Here is a 19,305-nt window from a genome sequence, read left to right on the forward strand (position 1 = left end):
AGCGAGTTGGCCGTGTGGTTAGGGCCGCGCAGCTGTGAGCTTGTATTAGGGAGATAGTGGGCTCGAACCCCACTACTGGCAGCCCTAAAGATGGTTTTCCATGGTTTCCCACTTCCACACCAGCATGTGCTGCGGCTGTACCTTCATTCAGGTCACGGCCGCTACCTTCACACTCGTAGCCCTTTCCTATCCCATCCTCGCCTTAGGACCTATCTGTGTCGGTGTGACGTAAAGCAGATTGTAAAATAAATATACTACAAAAACATGATTCAACATTGGTTATGTACTTTCCGAATAAACAATCACATTTATGTCAGACGCAAGTTCAATGACGTCTAGGTTATTTGTGACAGCTGGTGGAGGAGCTAAATATCTCATTCCTCATCTTGCCTAGTACGCCTCATTTTGGTGCCGCCATCGGTTGTTACGGTTTCCCAGTAACCGCATAAACTTTGGCGGTGCTATTTGAGGATCTAACCAGCCTCTGGGCTGATGACCCAACAGACAGATATATTATATTATATTATATTATATTATATTATATTATATTATATTATATTATATTATATTATATTATATTATATTATATTATATTATATTATATTATATTATATTATATTATATTATATTATATTATATTATATTATATTTCACTCCAAATGATTCACTAGTTCTTTAAAAAAAGTAATGATACCTTTACAATAACACTTTATGTGAGGTTCAAATGTTCCAAAACTTACGTAGTTGATATCAACTAGAATAAATTAAATTATAGAGAGAGAACTGGAAAAGTTGAGGTAGGAAATGCGGGAAAACGGAGACAAAATTTTACGGATAATGAAGGCGATACGTCGGACAGTTATAACTAAATTGTGCCACATAATTTTATGCTTCGAAATGTATGCCTTTGAGTTTGAGTTCACAAGCTTAAATCTTAACGTAAGTAAATTGAGACGTTGATGTATGTTCAAGTATATATTTATTATGTCTGGATCATGATTTGAGTGAATTAACTATTGTTATCTCTTAACTCATTTTCTAATCCCCTTTATGTCTTAACGCAGGTACCACATGGAACGACGTATATTTCAGCAGTTGCTTGAGTTGAAACGTCTTCAGATCCGTGCGGGTCGTGCCAACGAGAACGTCCTGGTCAAGAGGCTGGTGGATGATTATCGACGAGCTGGTCTCATCGTTGGTCTACGTCACTACGATGGGCCATACACCTTCCGCAGCTTCGAGAAATATCTCTACGGTGGGGCATGGCATTAGATCAGTGTCAATGTACCTTAATCATATCTGTTTACTATAAATAGAACACTCATGTCCATAAGTTAAGGGATCTTCGAGATCCACGGAAAAGCATGGGGCACGGTGATAATATGTGCACTACTGTAAATGGTGCCCGGGCAATACTTTGACTCGTGACACGGTGCTACTGATACAGGACATACAGAAAAACCACACATGGACAGTGTGTGGCAGTGACTGTGTGTTGTGTGCCTCCACCGGTGGCATAGAGGACGTCGATACGGGTTGTGATGTCCTCACACGGCAATACAGGGTGCACAACAACTCCCCATGCTCTGGATCAGTTCGTTCAGCATGGTTTGTGGAAACGCATCCCATTGCTCGACAAGCGTCTTTTGGAGGTCAACAATGGTCCGTGGAGGCGGTGTTAGGGCTGCAATCATTCGGCCTAGAGCGTCCCATGCATGTTCAGTCGGATTTAAGTCCGGGGAGCAAGCTGGCCATTCTATACTTGTGATGCCCTCGTCCTGCAGGAACTCGTCCACCAGACCAGCCCTTTGTGGGTGGGCGTCATCGTCCTACAGATGGAACCCAGGTCCGTATGCCCATAACAAAGCCGAACATACATGCCATCCATCCCTGCACCCCTAGGAAACACATGCAGTAGGGTACGTGCTCCTAACATGATGCCTCCCCAGACGAGAACACTGACGCCGCCTTATCGGCCCCTTTCCACAGAATTCGGCGTATTGTAACGTGTCCCAGGGGCACGCCAGGTAATCAGACGGCGAAAGTCACTCCCCAGGCTAAACAATTCCTCAACCGTGAACAGGACTCTACCCTACTACCCCTGGGTCCAATCACAATGAGCAAGCTACCACATTCAACGAGCCACGCGGTGCCTTTGTGTGAGAGGAATGCATCTGGCAGATCGCCGAGCATTCAGATCAACCTCTCGAAGCGAACGATACACAGTCTGACGGGAGATGTGTGACCCAGAGGTTGCTGTGAGGTCTCTAGCCAGTGCAGGTGCTGTGCTGGTTGGACGTCCTCGGGCACTTAAGACAATATGACGATCCTGACGCTGGGTTGTAACACGTGGTCGACTTTGCCCGAACTTCTGCTGAATGTTTCCTCCCTCCTGGAATTTTCTACACAGCTGTGAAATGACGCTACTCGCGACTTCATCTCCTGGCCAACGTGGCGCAGACTGTGGTCAGCCTCTAATCTGCCGATAATCCGACCACGCATAATGTCATCGAAATGTATTCTCTGTGCCATCCTGCTTCCCTACGACTCGAATACTGTGTGCCAAACACTCACAAAATACAGTCAGAACCGCTGTACCCAAGATCTCTGCCCATACGGACTGTTTCAGGCACACTAATCGGTCTCGTACTGATCTGCCAGGTTTGTCCCCTATTTTCCCGTTGTCCAGCCACAGTTTAGTCCACACATCATCGCCATGACGCAATGAATTTTCGTGGATTTTGAAGATCCCTTAGCTTATGGGCAAGGGTATATTTGTAATAGCTGGGATGAGTTGCTCAGATGACAGAATTTTGGCTTTCTGAGCCCAAATTAGTGGGTTTGATCCCGGCTCAATCCAGTGGTATTTGAAGGTGCTCAAATACGCCCACCCCATTTTGGTTTTTTACCGACAGGTAAAATAACTCCTGTGAGAAGAAAATGTCGGCACCTTCAGGTTCCGGCGACAGTCAAGGAATAAGTGCAATGCTAAACCAATTGCATGAATATTTATGTATCTGGTATAAAACACAGCCCTCAATCAGCGTATATTCGTTAAGGCTAATAGATTAATCTTGGAAAGGACTGATCGGATTGTGTTGCGATATTTATCATACTTCAGAACATTTTTGAGCGACTTATTTGGGTATAAATCGTTAAATGAGGATAAAGGAGCAGTACAGCGACAATTTCAGTGCTCCAGTATGAAGAGAAAATAATGATCTGGATGCTTTCTTCGCTGACACAGCCTAAACCACTGGATTCATAATACTACAGCATATACGTACTGAAAAGTTGTTCATCATAAAATGCACTACAAGAAATTTAGGAAAATATACGTTGTCTGTAAAAGATGGATACAGACACATATTCTACAACGTAGTAGTGGCTGAATGACACAAGACATATGCAGAGCCGTTTGGTCTCAGATGAAAAAAGTCACTCAGAGTAACTGGTCTTATACACCGGCGGAAAATGAATTCCCAACACCAAGAAGACATTAGTTTAGAAGAATAAAATTTAGGGTAAGCAACTGTATAGGTAACGTACGTATTTATTTGCTTAACGTTTCCATGTCACAGGCTCAAGTATGCGTGAGAAGACATGTGACATGGTGCCACATTAATAACCACTGTAGTCGCCACTATTTTGAGTGCAGGCATGCAAACGTTCGTGCATTGTGTCATACATGTAACGTATGTCATTTTGTGGGATGGAATTCCACGCCTGCTGCACTTCGTCAGTGAAATCAGCAACGTTTAGTGCCAGTATTAGATGACGTTGGATTTGTCGTCCCATAATGTCCCATACATGCTCAGTTGGTGAAATATCTGGAGTTCTCGCAGCCAAGGCAACTGGTCGACAGTCTGCAGAGCACGTTTCATGACAGCACCGGTATGAGTACGAGCGTTATCCTGTTTGAAAATACCCCCTTGAATAGTGCGAATGAACGGTAGCATGTATGTATGTTCAGTCTTCAGCCCTAAGGCTGGTTGGATCCTCAACAGCTCTGCCATCAGCTGTCATAGGTGGCCTAGGCATCACTGAAGAGGCTTACTAGGGAAATGAGGAGTGATGTAGTTTCCCGTTGCTTTCCTCACCGAGCCAGAAGTTGCTATTACAATCAGTCTGCCAAGCCCACTGAAATGCATGCACCAACCGACCCTATGAGCAACATTTTCACACCATTCATAGCAGGGACTGGCTGCATAAGGAATGGCATTACTAGCATTGCTCATACCTCAGTCACTTTCATATTATCAAAGTCAAGGATAAGACAGAGACAGATCAATGAAAGTAGCATAATTGCTCTAGCCCGTACCAGAAGACATAGTGCACTGTAAACACTAGGTCCTGCCAGCAAAGGCATGAACGGTAGCATCTTGGTTAAATCACCAGTCTGATGTAAAAATCCGCTGTAAAATTTCTTGGGATAACGGTGAGAGTACTCCTGTTGTCATAGGAAATCACTCCCCAGACCATAACTCCTGGAGTAGGTCCAGTATATTGACGCAGCAGACAGGTTGGTTCCAAGCGCTCAACTGGTCTTGTTCATACCAACCTAAAACCACCCCTGGCACCAAGACAGGATCGTCTGTCATATGAGAACACAACAAATCTCCAAACGGACCTCCAACGAGGTCTAGCTTGACGCCACTGAAGTCGCAGATGGCAGTGATTCGGAGTTAGTTGCATGAATGCTACAGGACGTCTGGGTCGGAGCTGTCCCTCAAGTAATCGATTTGTTATAGTTTGCCAACTGAATCTCTGATGGCTAATGCAGATATATTACGATCCACCACGGGCATGCGGCGAATACGGTGGCCTACCATTTACGTAGTGGCCCGTGTGCGGCCGGACCCCGGTCTTCTTGAGTGTGCCTTCCCGTGACCATTGTTGCTAACAACTATGTACTTTAGATACATCCCTGCCGAATCTTCCTGCAATATCGCAGAAGGAACATCCACCTTCTCGTAACCCTTAGCCCTATTACACAGCCTCGTTCAAACTCTATAAGCTGCTGATACAGCCTTCTTCGTCACATTAAAGTCACGTTTGACTCACATCTACCTCACAGCGTTAACACCGGATGATGACTAACGCTCACGATGTGCGTATTTAAAGCAAACTTGCTTTGGAAGGTGATAGCGGCGCTACTGGCGGCACTCGTCGTCGACTAGTGCGCAAATTTGAATAGGCGTCATCTTTCCGATCTGCGAATACGCCTCCTGAATTTCGTTTATCTAGACAACTCCTTCTTGATGTTGGGATTTCATTTTCCACCAGTGTAGTTCCCACTTAAAGTGCAAAGGCCATTTGAATGAAATTTCATATAAGTTGGTAGTAGTTACAAATGAGTTACGATCATGTTGGGAATAAATTGGATGAAGCAGTGCATATGAGCCATCTTATATATTAAGGCCATATTATTCGAACGGAATGAGGGCTAGGAGAATGTTTTGGTCAGATAAATTATAAAGCAATCCACTTCAGCTGTAGAGAAAAAGAGAAGTAATTGGAAGGATAAAGAAGACGATTATTAGGCTGTACCCTTAATGACTTCACGGGAAAATATTTACAATAGAACTCATCATTAGCAGGGCATTAAGGGGGGTGCTTAATTGTAAACTGTACACTGAACGTTGAAGGACACACTAGTCCCTTATGAAGGCAGAATATCATAGTTTTGGCATTTCACCGGATTTAAAATGAAATCACTGAATTTAACAATAAATGTTGGTTGCCTCCATTTGGCCATTAATTGTCATTGTAAGACCACTATTCGTAATGCGTGGTGCTTCATTCGAAACTTTGCATCTATACTATATCGTTGTAAGTTGCATGCAGTTTTCTCTGTTATTCACTGGTAGAGTGTTGGTCTCCGGACCCTAAGATCAAGGGTTCAAACCTAGTCGAATTTTTGAAGGACAGAAGAAAGTCCACTTGATATTCTTCTTCTTCTTAAGCCGTCGTCTCCAAATGGAGGTAGACGATCCACACGGCCAGCTCCGATCTTGACGTTGCAGCCATGCCATGTGGATTTATTGGAATATCTCTCGGGATCTTTAATGCAGTGGTTTCCCGTTGCCTTCTGCATCCTAATGCCGTTGACCAAACTGGTTCTTCCGCCTTTGGGAACAATTTCTTGTCCCCAGGACAATAGAGTGCCCTTACCCCTTGGTATAGAGGATCTCCTTATACCGGGAGATAATCGGTCCCTTCAATCGTTAGCCGCCTGCATATAAAATATTATTTTTATGTGCAGTCGTTGCCCCCTCTCTACCGCGGGGAGGTGAATGTCAGGATTTCACCGTCATTGAAACAAGGACCAAATGGCATTTCCTTGTTTCTCTGGTTCTTTAGAGATATTACATGTACGATATCGGCAAGTCTCTGCTGACACATTTAGTGTTTACTCAACAAAATTAGAGATATATTTTTCTGTCATCTTGTACAGTAAAACACAACGTTAAACTTGACACACAGGTAGTCTAAATGCCGTGTGATCAAAATATAAATGAGGCCATATGATTATTATTTTAATTTTAAATTCTATTGTCCTGTCTAGGACCACAAAACAGGAAGTATTCGTGACGCATATGCAAACTGACTTCAGTATTGAGAGTTGGGTAGAAGAGAGTTTTTGAGGTAAGTAGCGATGATTACACTCCTAAGAGATGGCAGACAAATGGGCTCAAATTTCACCTCCAATAATCCTTGAAGTTGTGATTCATATTTTCCATTTCGTATACAGGAACGTGTGCCGATAATGCCTGTCTTGTTGGCCACAACCACTCCCGTCCCAATCTACAGCTTTAATTCCAGAACACTCCAATAAAGAAACACAAAATTTTTGCTAGTGTTGCCACCTGCAAAGGGACTGGGAAATCGTGGTTCCCGTATTTGCTCGCGTATACCCCACACGTTTCTCCGAATAACAGGGAACAGGGAACTGGAAATCAAGTAGGGATGACATAAAATTGTCAGTGTTGAACTGTAGATGTATTGTAAAGAAAGGAATAGAATTAAGTAATTTAACAGATATATATTTACCAGATATTGTAATAGGAGTTGAATCAGGGCTGAGAAATGATATAATGGATCCAGAAATTTTCTCACGGCACTGGAGTGTGTATCGTAGAGATAGGATAGGAAGGGTGGGAGGGGGAGTGTTCATTCTGGTGAAAGAAGAATTTGTAAGCTACGAAAAAGTTAAAGATGAGACACATGAAATTCTAGGTGTAAGGCTCATTTCTAAAGATAATAGGCAACTTGATATATTTGGAGTGTACAGATCGGGAAAGGGTAGCACTGACGCGGATTAGGAATTATTTGATAGGTTAGTCAGCTATGTGGGAAACGACATGGAAAGAAATGTGATTGTAGCAGGAGATCTGAATTTGCCAGATGTCAATTGGGAAGGAAATGCGAACGACAGGAAGCATGACCAACAAATGGCAAATAAGTTAATATGGGAAGGACAGCAGATTCAGAAAGTGATGGAACCAACCAGAGGGAAAAATATCTTGGATGTGGTGCTGATAAAACCAGATGAGCTCTATAGGGAAACTGAAGTAATAGATGGTATTTGTGATCATGAAGCTGTTTTTGTGGTAGTTAAAATAAATGTGATAGAAAGGAAGGTCTTAAAAGTAGGACTATTAGGCAGTGCCATATGGCTGATAAAACAGGCATGAGGCAGTTTCTAAAATGTAACTATGGTCGGTGGAAAACGGTAAATAAAAATGTAAACAGACTCTGGGATGGGTTTAAGGAAATTGTTGAGGAATGCGAAAACAGGTTTGTACCTTTAAGGGTGGTAAGGAATGGTAAAGACCCACCTTATTATAATAGAGAAATAAAGAGACTAAGAAGGAGGTGCAGACTGGAAAGAAATAGAGTTAGAAATGGCTGTGGAAGTAAGGAGAAACTGAAGGAACTTACTAGAAAATTGAATCTAGCAAAGAAGGCAGCTAAGGATAACATGATGGCAAGCATAATTGGCAGTCATACAAATTTTAGTGAAAAATGGAAGGGTATGTTTAGGTATTTTAAGGCAGAAACAGGTTCCAAGAAGGACATTCCAGGAATAATTAATGAACAAGGCGAGTGTGTATGTGAGGATCTTCAAAAGGCAGAAGTATTCAGTCAGCAGTATGTAAAGATTGTTGGTTACAAGGATAATAGTCGAGATAGAGGAGGGGACTAAGGCCAAAGAAGTAATAAAATTTACATATGATAACAATGACATTTACAATAAGATACAAAAGTTGAAAACTAGAAAAGCGGCTGGAATTGATCAGATTTCTGGGGATATACTAAAGACAATGGGTTGGGATATAGTACCATATCTGAAGTACTTATTTGATTATTGTTTGGTCGGAGGAGCTATACCAGATGAATGGAGAGTTGCTATAGTAGCCCCTGTGTATAAAGGAAAGGGTCATAGACATAAAGCTGAAAATTACAGGCGAGTAAGTTTGACATGCATTGTATGTAAGCTTTGGGAAGGCATTATTTCTGATTATATTAGACATGTTTGTGAAATTAATAACTAGTTCGATAGAAGGCAGTTCGGTTTTAGGAAAGGTTATTCCACTGAAGCTCAACTTGTAGGATTCCAGCAAGATATAGCAGATATCTTGGATTCTGGAGGTCAAATGGACTGTATCGCGATTGACCTGTCTAAAGCATTTGATAGGGTGGATCATGGGAGACTACTGGCAAAAATGAGTGCAATTGGACTAGACAAAAGAGGTACTGAATGGGTTGCTATATTTCTAGAAAATAGATCTCAGAGAATTAGAGTAGGTGAAGCTTTATCAGACCCTGTAATAATTAAGAGGGGAATTCCTCAAGGCAGTATTATCGGACCTTTATGTTTTCTTATATACATATATAAATGATATGAGTAAAGGAGTGGAATCGGAGGTAAGGCTTTTTGCGGATGATGTTATTCTCTATAGAGTGATAAATAAGTTACAAGATTGTGAGCAACTGCAACGTGACCTCGAAAATATTGTGAGATGGACAGCAGGCAATGGTATGTTGATAAACGGGGTTAAAAGTCACGTTGTGAGATTCACAAATAAGAAAAGTCCTCTCAATTTTAATTACTACGTTGATGGGGTGAAAGTTCCTTTTGGGGATCATTGTAAGTATCTAGGTGTTAATATAAGGAAAGATCTTCATTGGGGTAATCACATAAATATGATTGTAAATAAAGGGTACAGATCTCAGCACATGGTTATTAGGGTGTTTAGGGGTTTTAGTAAGGATGTAAAGTAGAGGGCATATAAGTCTCTGGTAAGACCCCAACTAGAGTATGGTTTCAGTGTATGGGACCCTCACCAGGATTACCTGATTCAAGAACTGGAAACAATCCAAAGAAAAGCAGCTCGATTTGTTCTGGGTGATTTCCGACAAAAGAGTAGCGTTACAAAAGTGTTGCAATGTTTGGGTCGGGAAGAATTGAGAAAAATAAGAAGAGCTGCTCGATTAAGTGGTATGTTCCGAGCTGTCAGCGGAGAGATGGCGTGGAATGACATTAGTAGACGAAAAAGTTTGAGTGGCGCTTATAAAAGTAGGAAAGATCACAATATGAAGATAAAGTTGGAATTCAAGAGGACAAACTGGGGCAAATATTCATTTATAGGAAGGGGAGTTAGGGATTGGAGTAACTTACCAAGGGAGACGTTAAATAAATTTCCACTTTCTCTGAAATCATTTTGGAAAAAGCTAGGAAAGCAACAGATAGGGAGTCTGCCACCTGGGTACTGCCCTAAATGCAGATCAGTATTGATTGATAAATTCCAATCAAAAATTAGGGTGCAGGATATATGCGGGAATTTAGGAAATCGAACTTGGTTAGAATTAAAATAACATTCAAAAGTAATAAAGCCTCACGATTTCGCATAATCGATTGCATTGAGTTACATTCCGTAAGATGTTATTGAATAATAACAGAAGTATTAAAATTCGTAGGATTTCATCCGAAGGCCGATACCCTCTCCTGTCGTTACGCTTTCATTCCATTGCAAAGAAAATGATTAGGCATGCTACCAGCACTCGTCATGTAATACACATACATTTTATTTACGGCATCCTCTTACACAGGTCGACACCGAAGGCAGAGTCTGTATCTTCTTGTTGAATCATGCTTTCCAGCCAAAGCTCATCTTCAGTTCCGTACGGCTAATTCCCTGCTTTTCCACTATTTCATGTGATTCGAATTGTATCATTTCGTGTGAAACACCATATGCATTATCACATAAACATTTCACGTACTGAAAGCACTTCACTTTAGACCTCAGGATACTTTCCACTCTTCGATTCTCGGAACGCTTGTCTTGATTCGTTGATGTTTACAAGAGCAATTTTCTGTTTTCGCCAGTGGCGTACATTAAAGTCTGCCATGTTAAATTGCCGGCCTGCGGCGCGATTACCGTATTTCTTCGTAAACTGAACCATTCGAATTTTAAAACTCTCCGTGAAACGTGAACGCTTATCTATAACTCATATTCACGGTAGTAAAGAAACCCTATATAGCCTACATAGTAGCAGCCTATATAGCCCCAAATTTAAAGCTCCTGTGTTTTTGTATGGGAAAATGCTATACTCATAGATTATTATATTGTTTTGCTTCAAACATTTTCCCTCAGGGAGACGAAATTGAACGGCCAATAATTATCTTCCTAGTGGCGATCCTGTTTTGTAACTTACGGGAAATCACTATAGATAAGTATAATTATATTATATAATTATATTATTTTATTTTCTTCAATATTTTACTCCTTCTGCTCCAGATCTAAGTTGTAAAAGTGTTTAAAGGGAGACGAATGATCGCATTCTTTGGTGTTTTTCATAAGAAAAACAGTGGTATTTTACCTTAATTATTTTTGCAAAATTGAGGGAAGACCCAAAAATAGCATTACACTTTCCTATAGTATTTGCTTCTTCCACAGGGAGACGGAATTGAACGAGTATATGATTATTTTCTTAGTAGAGGAAGAAAAAGCACTTTTTAAAATTTTTATATATTAAATGGAAAGCCTGCACAGTATGAAAACTGGTTAGTTGAGACAAATAGCTAGGGAGTGGCAATTAAAAGGTTATGTAAACTTAAGTAAGGCTAAATTAATGTCTCATCTATTCAAGTTTTCCTTTTCATTTCGATATGTTATGTTGACGCAAGCTAGGATCGTGTATGTTAGTAGTGAATAAGAGTGTATCTCATCAAATACATAGTAACGTAATGGCAATGTATCTAACCTATGTGAGGCAGATGAAGTAGAGTCGCGACCATCTAATGACATCCATACCACAAATAAATGTTATTACAACTGGAAATAATAAATGTAAGCTTATTATAGATAGCTATACCCTTCTAATTAAATCAAGGCATGATTATATTAGTATAATGGATCAGTGCAGATATATAAGATCATATGAATGAATTTAGGTTATATTATGTGTTCAAAATGAAGTAATCCCTATGCTTATTGATACCTACGAAATTTTACAGTAATATTCCAATCATTTAAAGTTATGTATGACATATTTTGAGGTTGAGAACAACTTATTTGAACAAGTATTTTACTTTAGGACGTACCATGAATGATAGAATAAATATAGGACATCTGCAACAGATTTTGCTTAAGGTAAACAAGAAACTTATCGAGTCGTCCGAAGCTTATAATGAAATAAAAGATCCCATGAAACAATTCGGAAAGGTTGTCAAGTTAACGATTTAGCACTGTTATTAAGCAAGTATTTCAGATGCGATGCCAATTGTATCCAAAAGAAGGATTGGAGTTTGAAGATAAAAGTGAATGTAATTATATTCAGATGATAATTTCACGTCAATTGTGAATATTAATTTATCATTCTCTTGTTCTCGACAACGTTATCATAATTCTCTCTTCCTACATTCCTTTCATTAGTTATTTTAATAAATATTTTAGTTAATAAAAGTTACTAGTGGTATTATTTATAGATTGTTATGGTAGAATAAGCTGTAATAGAGTTAAGGATAATACATTTTTGAACTATTATGTCGATCTACTGATACGTCGGATGGAGACATCTATCGTGTGAACTGAGGATTTATGTAACACCGTACTGGGCGTATCGAGTCTTTCCTGATCCCACGTTAAACGATTGAACAAACAAATACCTTGAGAAGCTGGCTGGGATTCTTTGCCCGGTAGAAGGGTGGAGTAGTAAATAAGTTAATCTGACGAATTTCTGTTGAATTACTTTATCTCTATTGATCGGTCAAATACTAGCATATTTCCAATCGAAGTATTTGCATCTGAAATAATCTAAATGGAGATCTAATTCCAATTATGCCATATTTTTAATGTTCTATAAATTTAATCTTTTGCGAGTTGAAGGGTGTTTGCCATTTTATGTACTTTTTGACCTTTTGATCACTGTATTTACCAGGAGGAATTATTAGCTCTTTTCGTGCATCATCATCTTCAAATTGCAACACAGTTTCGGGTATATATATTTTTGTACTAGCTGATAGCATCTTCTATTTATATATAGAAAAATTCTTACTCGGAATAATTTCTTCGTTGAGTCTTCTAAAGAACTCATCGAAAGAAGCAAAACACACAGTAATCGACTCAAAAATAATTTGTGGCATTTTATTCGTTTATGTTGCTCACAATTTTTCTGTAACTAGTCTATGCTGAGCGTCAAAGATGAGATTTTTCTTTCCGCACATGATAACATACATCAATGTATGGTCAGATATAGGAACATTAAATGTAGCCCACAACTTCATACTTGTCCTTGCAGCAGTTAAAACATTCCTACGCTTACTCATGTTGACGACGTGAAAAGGATAGATAAATAAACTGTCGAGAACTAATGCCTGCATCTGAGTTTAGTTGAGTTATTCTCTTGATATCTGTAAACGCATCGTAAGCTTTTATGAATTTCTTTTGAGGGTCTAGATTCCAAGATTCCTCTGGAAAAAATCTCATCTCCGGCGTTTTTCATGGATATGTTCTGTAGCTGAACAGGGTCAAACTTAGATAAATCGAGCAGCTGATTACCCTTTCTGTTTGTTTGGAACGCTGTGATGATCAATATAGGCTGATCAGACTCCATAGACTGATCGTAATTGGTGATGTCTCTTTCAAAGTTCCTTTCACCAAAAATATCGGAAAATTCTTGTGCTTGTAGTTCGAAAAATGAATGAGAATTATCGGATATGCATATATTTGTTCTCTGCACTCAACTTCATAATTAGGCTCGTACTTGACAACAGGAACTCGAGAATTTTCGGATATGCATATATTTGTTCTCTGCACTCAACTTCATAATTAGGCTCGTACTTGACAACAGGAACTCGAGAATTTTCGGATATGCATATATTTGTTCTCTGCACTCAACTTCATAATTAGGCTCGTACTTGACAACAGGAACTCGTATTTCTATTAGTGTAATTGTTACTTTTCCTTCTCCTGGAAGAAAAAAATCGCCCAAGGTTCCATCTTCTTTTATTGACTCCCATCTATACAATACATCCTCGGCATTTGTGCTCCAAGTAAAACTAATTGTGTAATTAGCTTCCCACTCAATATCTTGGTAATCCTTAAAGAAGCCGTCCAGCTTTTCTGAATTAAACAACACTTCGTTCGATTTTGATTGCAACATACCGTTATTGACAATGTTGGATTCTAGTCGAACTTCTTCACTTAAAGATGAAGTGAGTTGATGCAGTACTGCCGCGACAATATCTGGATGTTCTTTTCTACAAACGAGTTGGTTACACTTTTTAATAATTACTGCGTACCAGAAAAAAGCTGGGTGATTATCTATGAGCTTTACGTTCGACTTCCCTTCGTAATGCGAATAGTCCGTACCACTGACGTGAGTAACAAAAAAATTCATGGCTAGTAGGAATTTATTCTTTTCCCATCCATCACCAACTTTGATTTCTATGTCGGTGTCTTTTTGGGCACCATAACGTTATTTCTTGACCTTTCATTCACCGGGAATGTATGCCACTGATAGCTTTCAATTTTATCTAGTTATACAAAACAAAATGTGACGTCATCTACATAACTCCTTCGTCAGGATCTACAGTTTCAGAAATTATTGGATGGTCTACGGTCTTCTATGGTCTTCTCCAAACACGATGACTTGAATATGAATAGGCATGATTACTCCTCCAAGTTTAACCGGCTTTAGCTCGCCATCTTTCGGATCAAAATGTAGCACGTCCATTGATTTCAACTTTGAAGGGAAGCGCAGTTACATCTACTTTATTTTCATTATCGTTGTTGTAGACATCGAATAGTTGTTTTATTTGAGATTCTGAGTATACTCCAAGAACTACAGGATGGCTTTTGAAGCAATAACTATTTTTCTGATCCAGCACTCGTACCAGAAAGTGTGAATGATAAAGGCAGTATCCGTTTTTACATTAGTTAAACGTTGACTTCTATATTGTCAAACACCTTTTTGTCGCTATCGACTAGCTTTCTAGTTAGTTGATAAATATTTTTTGTTAAAGGATCAATTTCTGTTTTTTTAGAGTAATCTCGAAACACTGTCTCTATTTCTTCTTTAGTGAAATAATTCTTCAGGCCAAGAGCACCTTTGCTTGTGGTTGATGACGCTAACTGTTTTTCTAAATATTTCTTGGTGACTACATCATGTTTATCCATGGGTTCCGCTACGTTAACCAACCACTTCTTGAGAAAATTCCAGTCAGTCAGTCAGTCTTCATTTATTTTGCTATAAATGAGTAGATTATTTAAGCTGAGTGGGGATACATCTATCATACAAAAGAGACTGACAGTTCCTATAAGCAACAAATTTACTCAGGTTAAATTAGCGGGATTTATTCACGATTTCTGACTCCAAATTATTCTTCAAAATACAATAAACTTCATCATCGACAAGATAAATAACTTGTACAAACAATAACTATTCCTCCAGAAAAAGTAATTCAAAGTCAAGCACATTTCAACGCTACCAACATAAATGTTGAAGCAAATAAATATCTAAACAGAAGTGAAATCAAGAGCGATTTAAAATTGTACTTTGATAAAGAAGAGAGCATATGGCCAGTATTGGAGATCAATAACCAAATTTTATAGTAAAAATCAAAAACTCTTGCACGTGACGTACCAAGAATAATCCACTTTCAAATGATTAAAGTTCACTTTAATTTAGTCGATGGAATGTTTGAAACAAATGCCATTGCTTCTTTTATGCTAAATTCCGAATTCGGTGACCCTTTCATCTACGAACCACCATGTCCTCTGTTTATACCTCTTCATGACAAAATTCAAAACATACGACTCGAGATCACAGATGAAGAGGAAAACTTGATCCATTTTAACGGTGCCAAGTCGACTGTAGTCTTAGAAATGCAATAACGCTGTTAGCTACAATTTTCCTCCCTATAAATGGCGCATATCGGGTGCTCAGAGTGCAAGAAGGAAACAAATACAGTTGATTTTCACCGAGTAACAACAAAAAATGGGGGGCACAGGCTTCCTGGAAAGTACTCAGACTGTAAAACAAAGAAAGGTCAATTTGTAAAAAAACCTAATTGGTGAGGGTGTTCGAGGAGATATTATCGATGAACTGTTAAAACCTTCTAGAAAAAAATATCCGAGGAGTTCAGTTATTGTCTACCATATCTATGATATAGGATAGTTAGACATTATGAAGAAAAATGAATTTGTACACACACAAAGTGGAAAACTGAAAAGAATATCTGGATTTAATGAAGGCTATAAAGGCATGTTAGTATATATTGTCGCCGTTTCCGGGGTCGCTCAGCCGGTTGTACGAGAGTCCCACGGGTGGAACGTTCGCAGAACCGATTTTGCTATATCAGAACAGTTATTTTAAAATTTATTTTCGCAGGGCACAGGTGATTGGATAGGTAACACTGGCACAATGAAATGCATAACAAAACAACAATAAACATTTATTAACAACAAAAGTCTGGACATCAGGAAAAATATACAATATGAGTACCGGTAAGGAAAAGACTTATTTACAAAATGTGCTTCTAGCTTTCCTTATATTACATTTGAATATTCATCGTATTCATGATTCCTATTTGTTTTACGTCGCACCGACACAGATAGGTCTTTGGCGACGATGGGACAGGAAAGGCCTCGGAATGGGAAGGAAGCGGCCGTGGCCTTAATTAAGGTATAGCCCCAGCATTTGCCTGGTGTGAAAATGGGAAATCACGGAAAACCACCTTCAGCGCTGCCGACATTGGGGTTCGATCCCACTATCTCCTGGATGCAAGCTTACAGCTGTGAGCCTCTAACCGCACGGCCAACTCGCCCGGTCATTTTTCTTTACCAATGGCTAATAGCTTCTATACCACTTTCTTAGAGCCACACCCCCCCCCCCACCCCAACACGGGAAGTTGAATAAATCACAATAATGTTATTTGTTTTATGTATAATAAAGTGTATACGTGTAACCGCTAGTCTGCTTATAACGATGTAATGTCGGAGTTCTCCACTAAAGATTGCTTTTCTTCTCAGTAGACCAACTACGGTTGCTGCAGACATCAGAGCGTCGGATGGTGCCCCGCTTGCAGTCGTCGGATGATTTGGACAAGTTGCACGCCGTTCTTCGCCGCGCCCGTCTCAACAATAAGCTCCTGGGGGACATCCCCGACAACCCTGTCCTGTGCACTCAGGGAACTCACCGCTGTCATCACGCTGCCCACGCTTACACAGGAGTACCGTGTGCTGCCTACAGTAAGTGCTCAACTTGAAATATAAGCTTTCATTCGAAATATGGAGAGGTTCTAATCCATCGTCGGCATCCCTGAAGATAATTTTCTGTAGTTTAAATTTTCACACCAGGCAAATGCCAGGGTGTACAATCAACCGCACAAAAATTGCCCGTGCCAGAAGATGACCTTCCTTCAACATTATCTTGTTTGGAATAGGATGAACATTTTGTGCAGTGCAGGTGGTAGGGTTCCAAGTATCATCTCTTCGGCCACCGGCTACCTACAGTTTACAACTATCCTCGCGTTTCAAGAATGGAAAAATTAAATATTTCTTTGCCAGCAAATTTGTGTTCAATCAATTAAAATTACTTTCTAAGTCCTTAACCTTTCCTCCTGTTTCAGTACGACGTTTAACATTTAGCCAGTAGAAGGACACATTCTGAGTACAGTATTTGAATGTTCCACCTTTTCCTATTTCTAGCTGGGTGTCCGATCAGTTAAGATTTTTTCTAAGCCGAAAGCACTTGGAAATTCTAATATTCACGTCATGCTCTCTGCTTCCCTTGTGAAGTTGCAAAATCTTAGATCCAAAGTTCATAACATCATCTGCAACCACAACCAATTCATATATATATAAGCACCCAAGTGAATCGGACGCAGCTGTTTGGTGCCTTGCAACAACCAATCCATATGAAGTATAAACAGTGTGAGGTGAATCATTACAGCCTTATTTGTTCTCTGTAACAGGTTTAAATCGAGAACTTCCTTTACCTCTAATCGCCTATCACTGATGCACTAATCCGTAGGATGTCGAATACTTCCCTCCCTTGATACTTTGCATATAGAGTGTATAAGTTATCATGAGGTAAATGAAAAATGATTTTAGAACATGGGCCCTGTATATTACCACGAATATTGCCCTTTATTATCAGCATCAGTGTTATGAGGGCACGCTGGCCTTGTGGTTAAGCCACTTGGCTCCCAACTCGAGTGTCCCCGGTTCTAATCTCCAAGAGTTCTAATGGTATTTTCAATAGGAGCACATGTGGCGGTAGGAAACGCAACAGAGCAGGTCACAAACTGACCCTTGGTGCACAGTCGGCTCCATTAAAACGTGGGAAGAAAAAGGACACACAGTAATTTATTCTGTAATAGTTAACGGTAATGCCTAAGTATCAAGTATCCTGTTTCCCGCTCCACGGTTGTGTAAGGAGAGTTGCATAAATAGTAGAAGTTATAATTGGTCATCCCCCCAAATATCTGTACAAATCCCACAGCAAAATCATCGTAAGTTCAAGAGGATACTTGATAGCTTTTGCAGTCTAACCTATTACTGTATGGAATTCCTGGCCGTAGATTCTAGATACCACAAAATGTGTAAGATTGTTTTTGAGTATAACCGTATTAAACTGGGTTCTTCATCTATGTTTCAGTCACGAAGCCGAACCATCATCACAAACAATCACCGCCAAAAAGTGGAGGCTTCCTACCTCGGATAGATTCCACCAGCTCCAGAGGTGCGACCCGCTCTCTGCGCTACGTCGACCCCGCCAAACCTGTCACACTTGAATTGAGTCATGGCAATGACAAGCAAGTCATCTCCCTACCCACCGAGAAACTCGACAAGAACAAGCGATACTACGTTACTTTTACAATCAAGGGAGGGCAGAATGGAAAGGATGAAGCTAAAGTGCAAGAAGAAGAAGCCAACATGAGACACCGCCATGCTAAAAGCTTGTAATAATCTTGTTCTTTATCAGTGATACAAGTATATGACGTGACAATGTATCATCTTACATTTAAGCTGACCAACCTGACTGGTAGTAGAAAATAACATCATTGCTCGTGTTGATCGCATAGAAGTGTCTTTTATTAATTTACTTTTATAGACGAGATATCCCCTTACCTCTTGTCAAGAAGAGGTAATCCAGACATCGGATATAATTTACCCACCTACGAAGGCACTCAGTGAAGATCAGACTACGCGTACCCTCAAGTAAAAGAGTATAAAACAAGGTTGTATCTTGATTCCACGTGCTCAAATGTGTCGTACAAGAATGTTTCTGGTTGACAGCTGGTTCTTAGGAAATTAATATGAAGACAGAAATACGTGTTAACATACAAAGATTTGAGCGTAAGGTTGTACTGGGAATACCAGGATTATAACAGCAATGTACATATGTGTACATATAAACATTAGCTTCCAGATCGTAATACACTTGTCTTAAGGATGTTTACTGTTTTACAAACAATAAGCCGCATATAGTATTGGACAAATAAAGTAATAAGTGGTTTAATCGCGATTGAGAATAAAATGAAAACTTCTGGTTTTGCTAATTACGGAAAGCTAGGAAGGAGCCAATTGCACTTTCACAGTTTATAGTATGTGTGAACTATAATGTTATACTGTTTCGTAACTTTTGCAACCTTATAGAATGGAGTTGAAAAACTTATGTCATAACCCCTGAAAATTATACACGCTCGTCTGTTCTGGTATATATTCCTGTGTGATAATTATAAATACAAAAATGTTTATCCTTTCCTCGTCATGTTGGTTGGATTTCCAT

The 19,305-nt window shown here is 39.7% G+C and overlaps 1 protein-coding gene across 1 annotated transcript in view; it reads left to right on the forward strand.

Moving 5' to 3' along the window:
- Window positions 1-18,652, forward strand: part of LOC136863560 (uncharacterized) — a 274,361-nt gene extending 255,709 nt beyond the window's left edge. Inside the window, exons 10-12 of the mRNA XM_067139940.2 lie at window positions 1,065-1,255; window positions 16,545-16,760; window positions 18,172-18,652. Coding sequence (XP_066996041.2) covers window positions 1,065-1,255; window positions 16,545-16,760; window positions 18,172-18,479 — 715 coding nt within the window. The 3' untranslated portion in view covers window positions 18,480-18,652. The remainder of the gene's footprint in view (window positions 1-1,064; window positions 1,256-16,544; window positions 16,761-18,171) is intronic.
- Window positions 18,653-19,305: the final 653 nt, after the last annotated feature.

This window comes from Anabrus simplex, chromosome 2 (genome assembly GCF_040414725.1).
Source record: "Anabrus simplex isolate iqAnaSimp1 chromosome 2, ASM4041472v1, whole genome shotgun sequence".
In the NCBI taxonomy this organism is placed as follows: domain Eukaryota; kingdom Metazoa; phylum Arthropoda; class Insecta; order Orthoptera; family Tettigoniidae; genus Anabrus; species Anabrus simplex.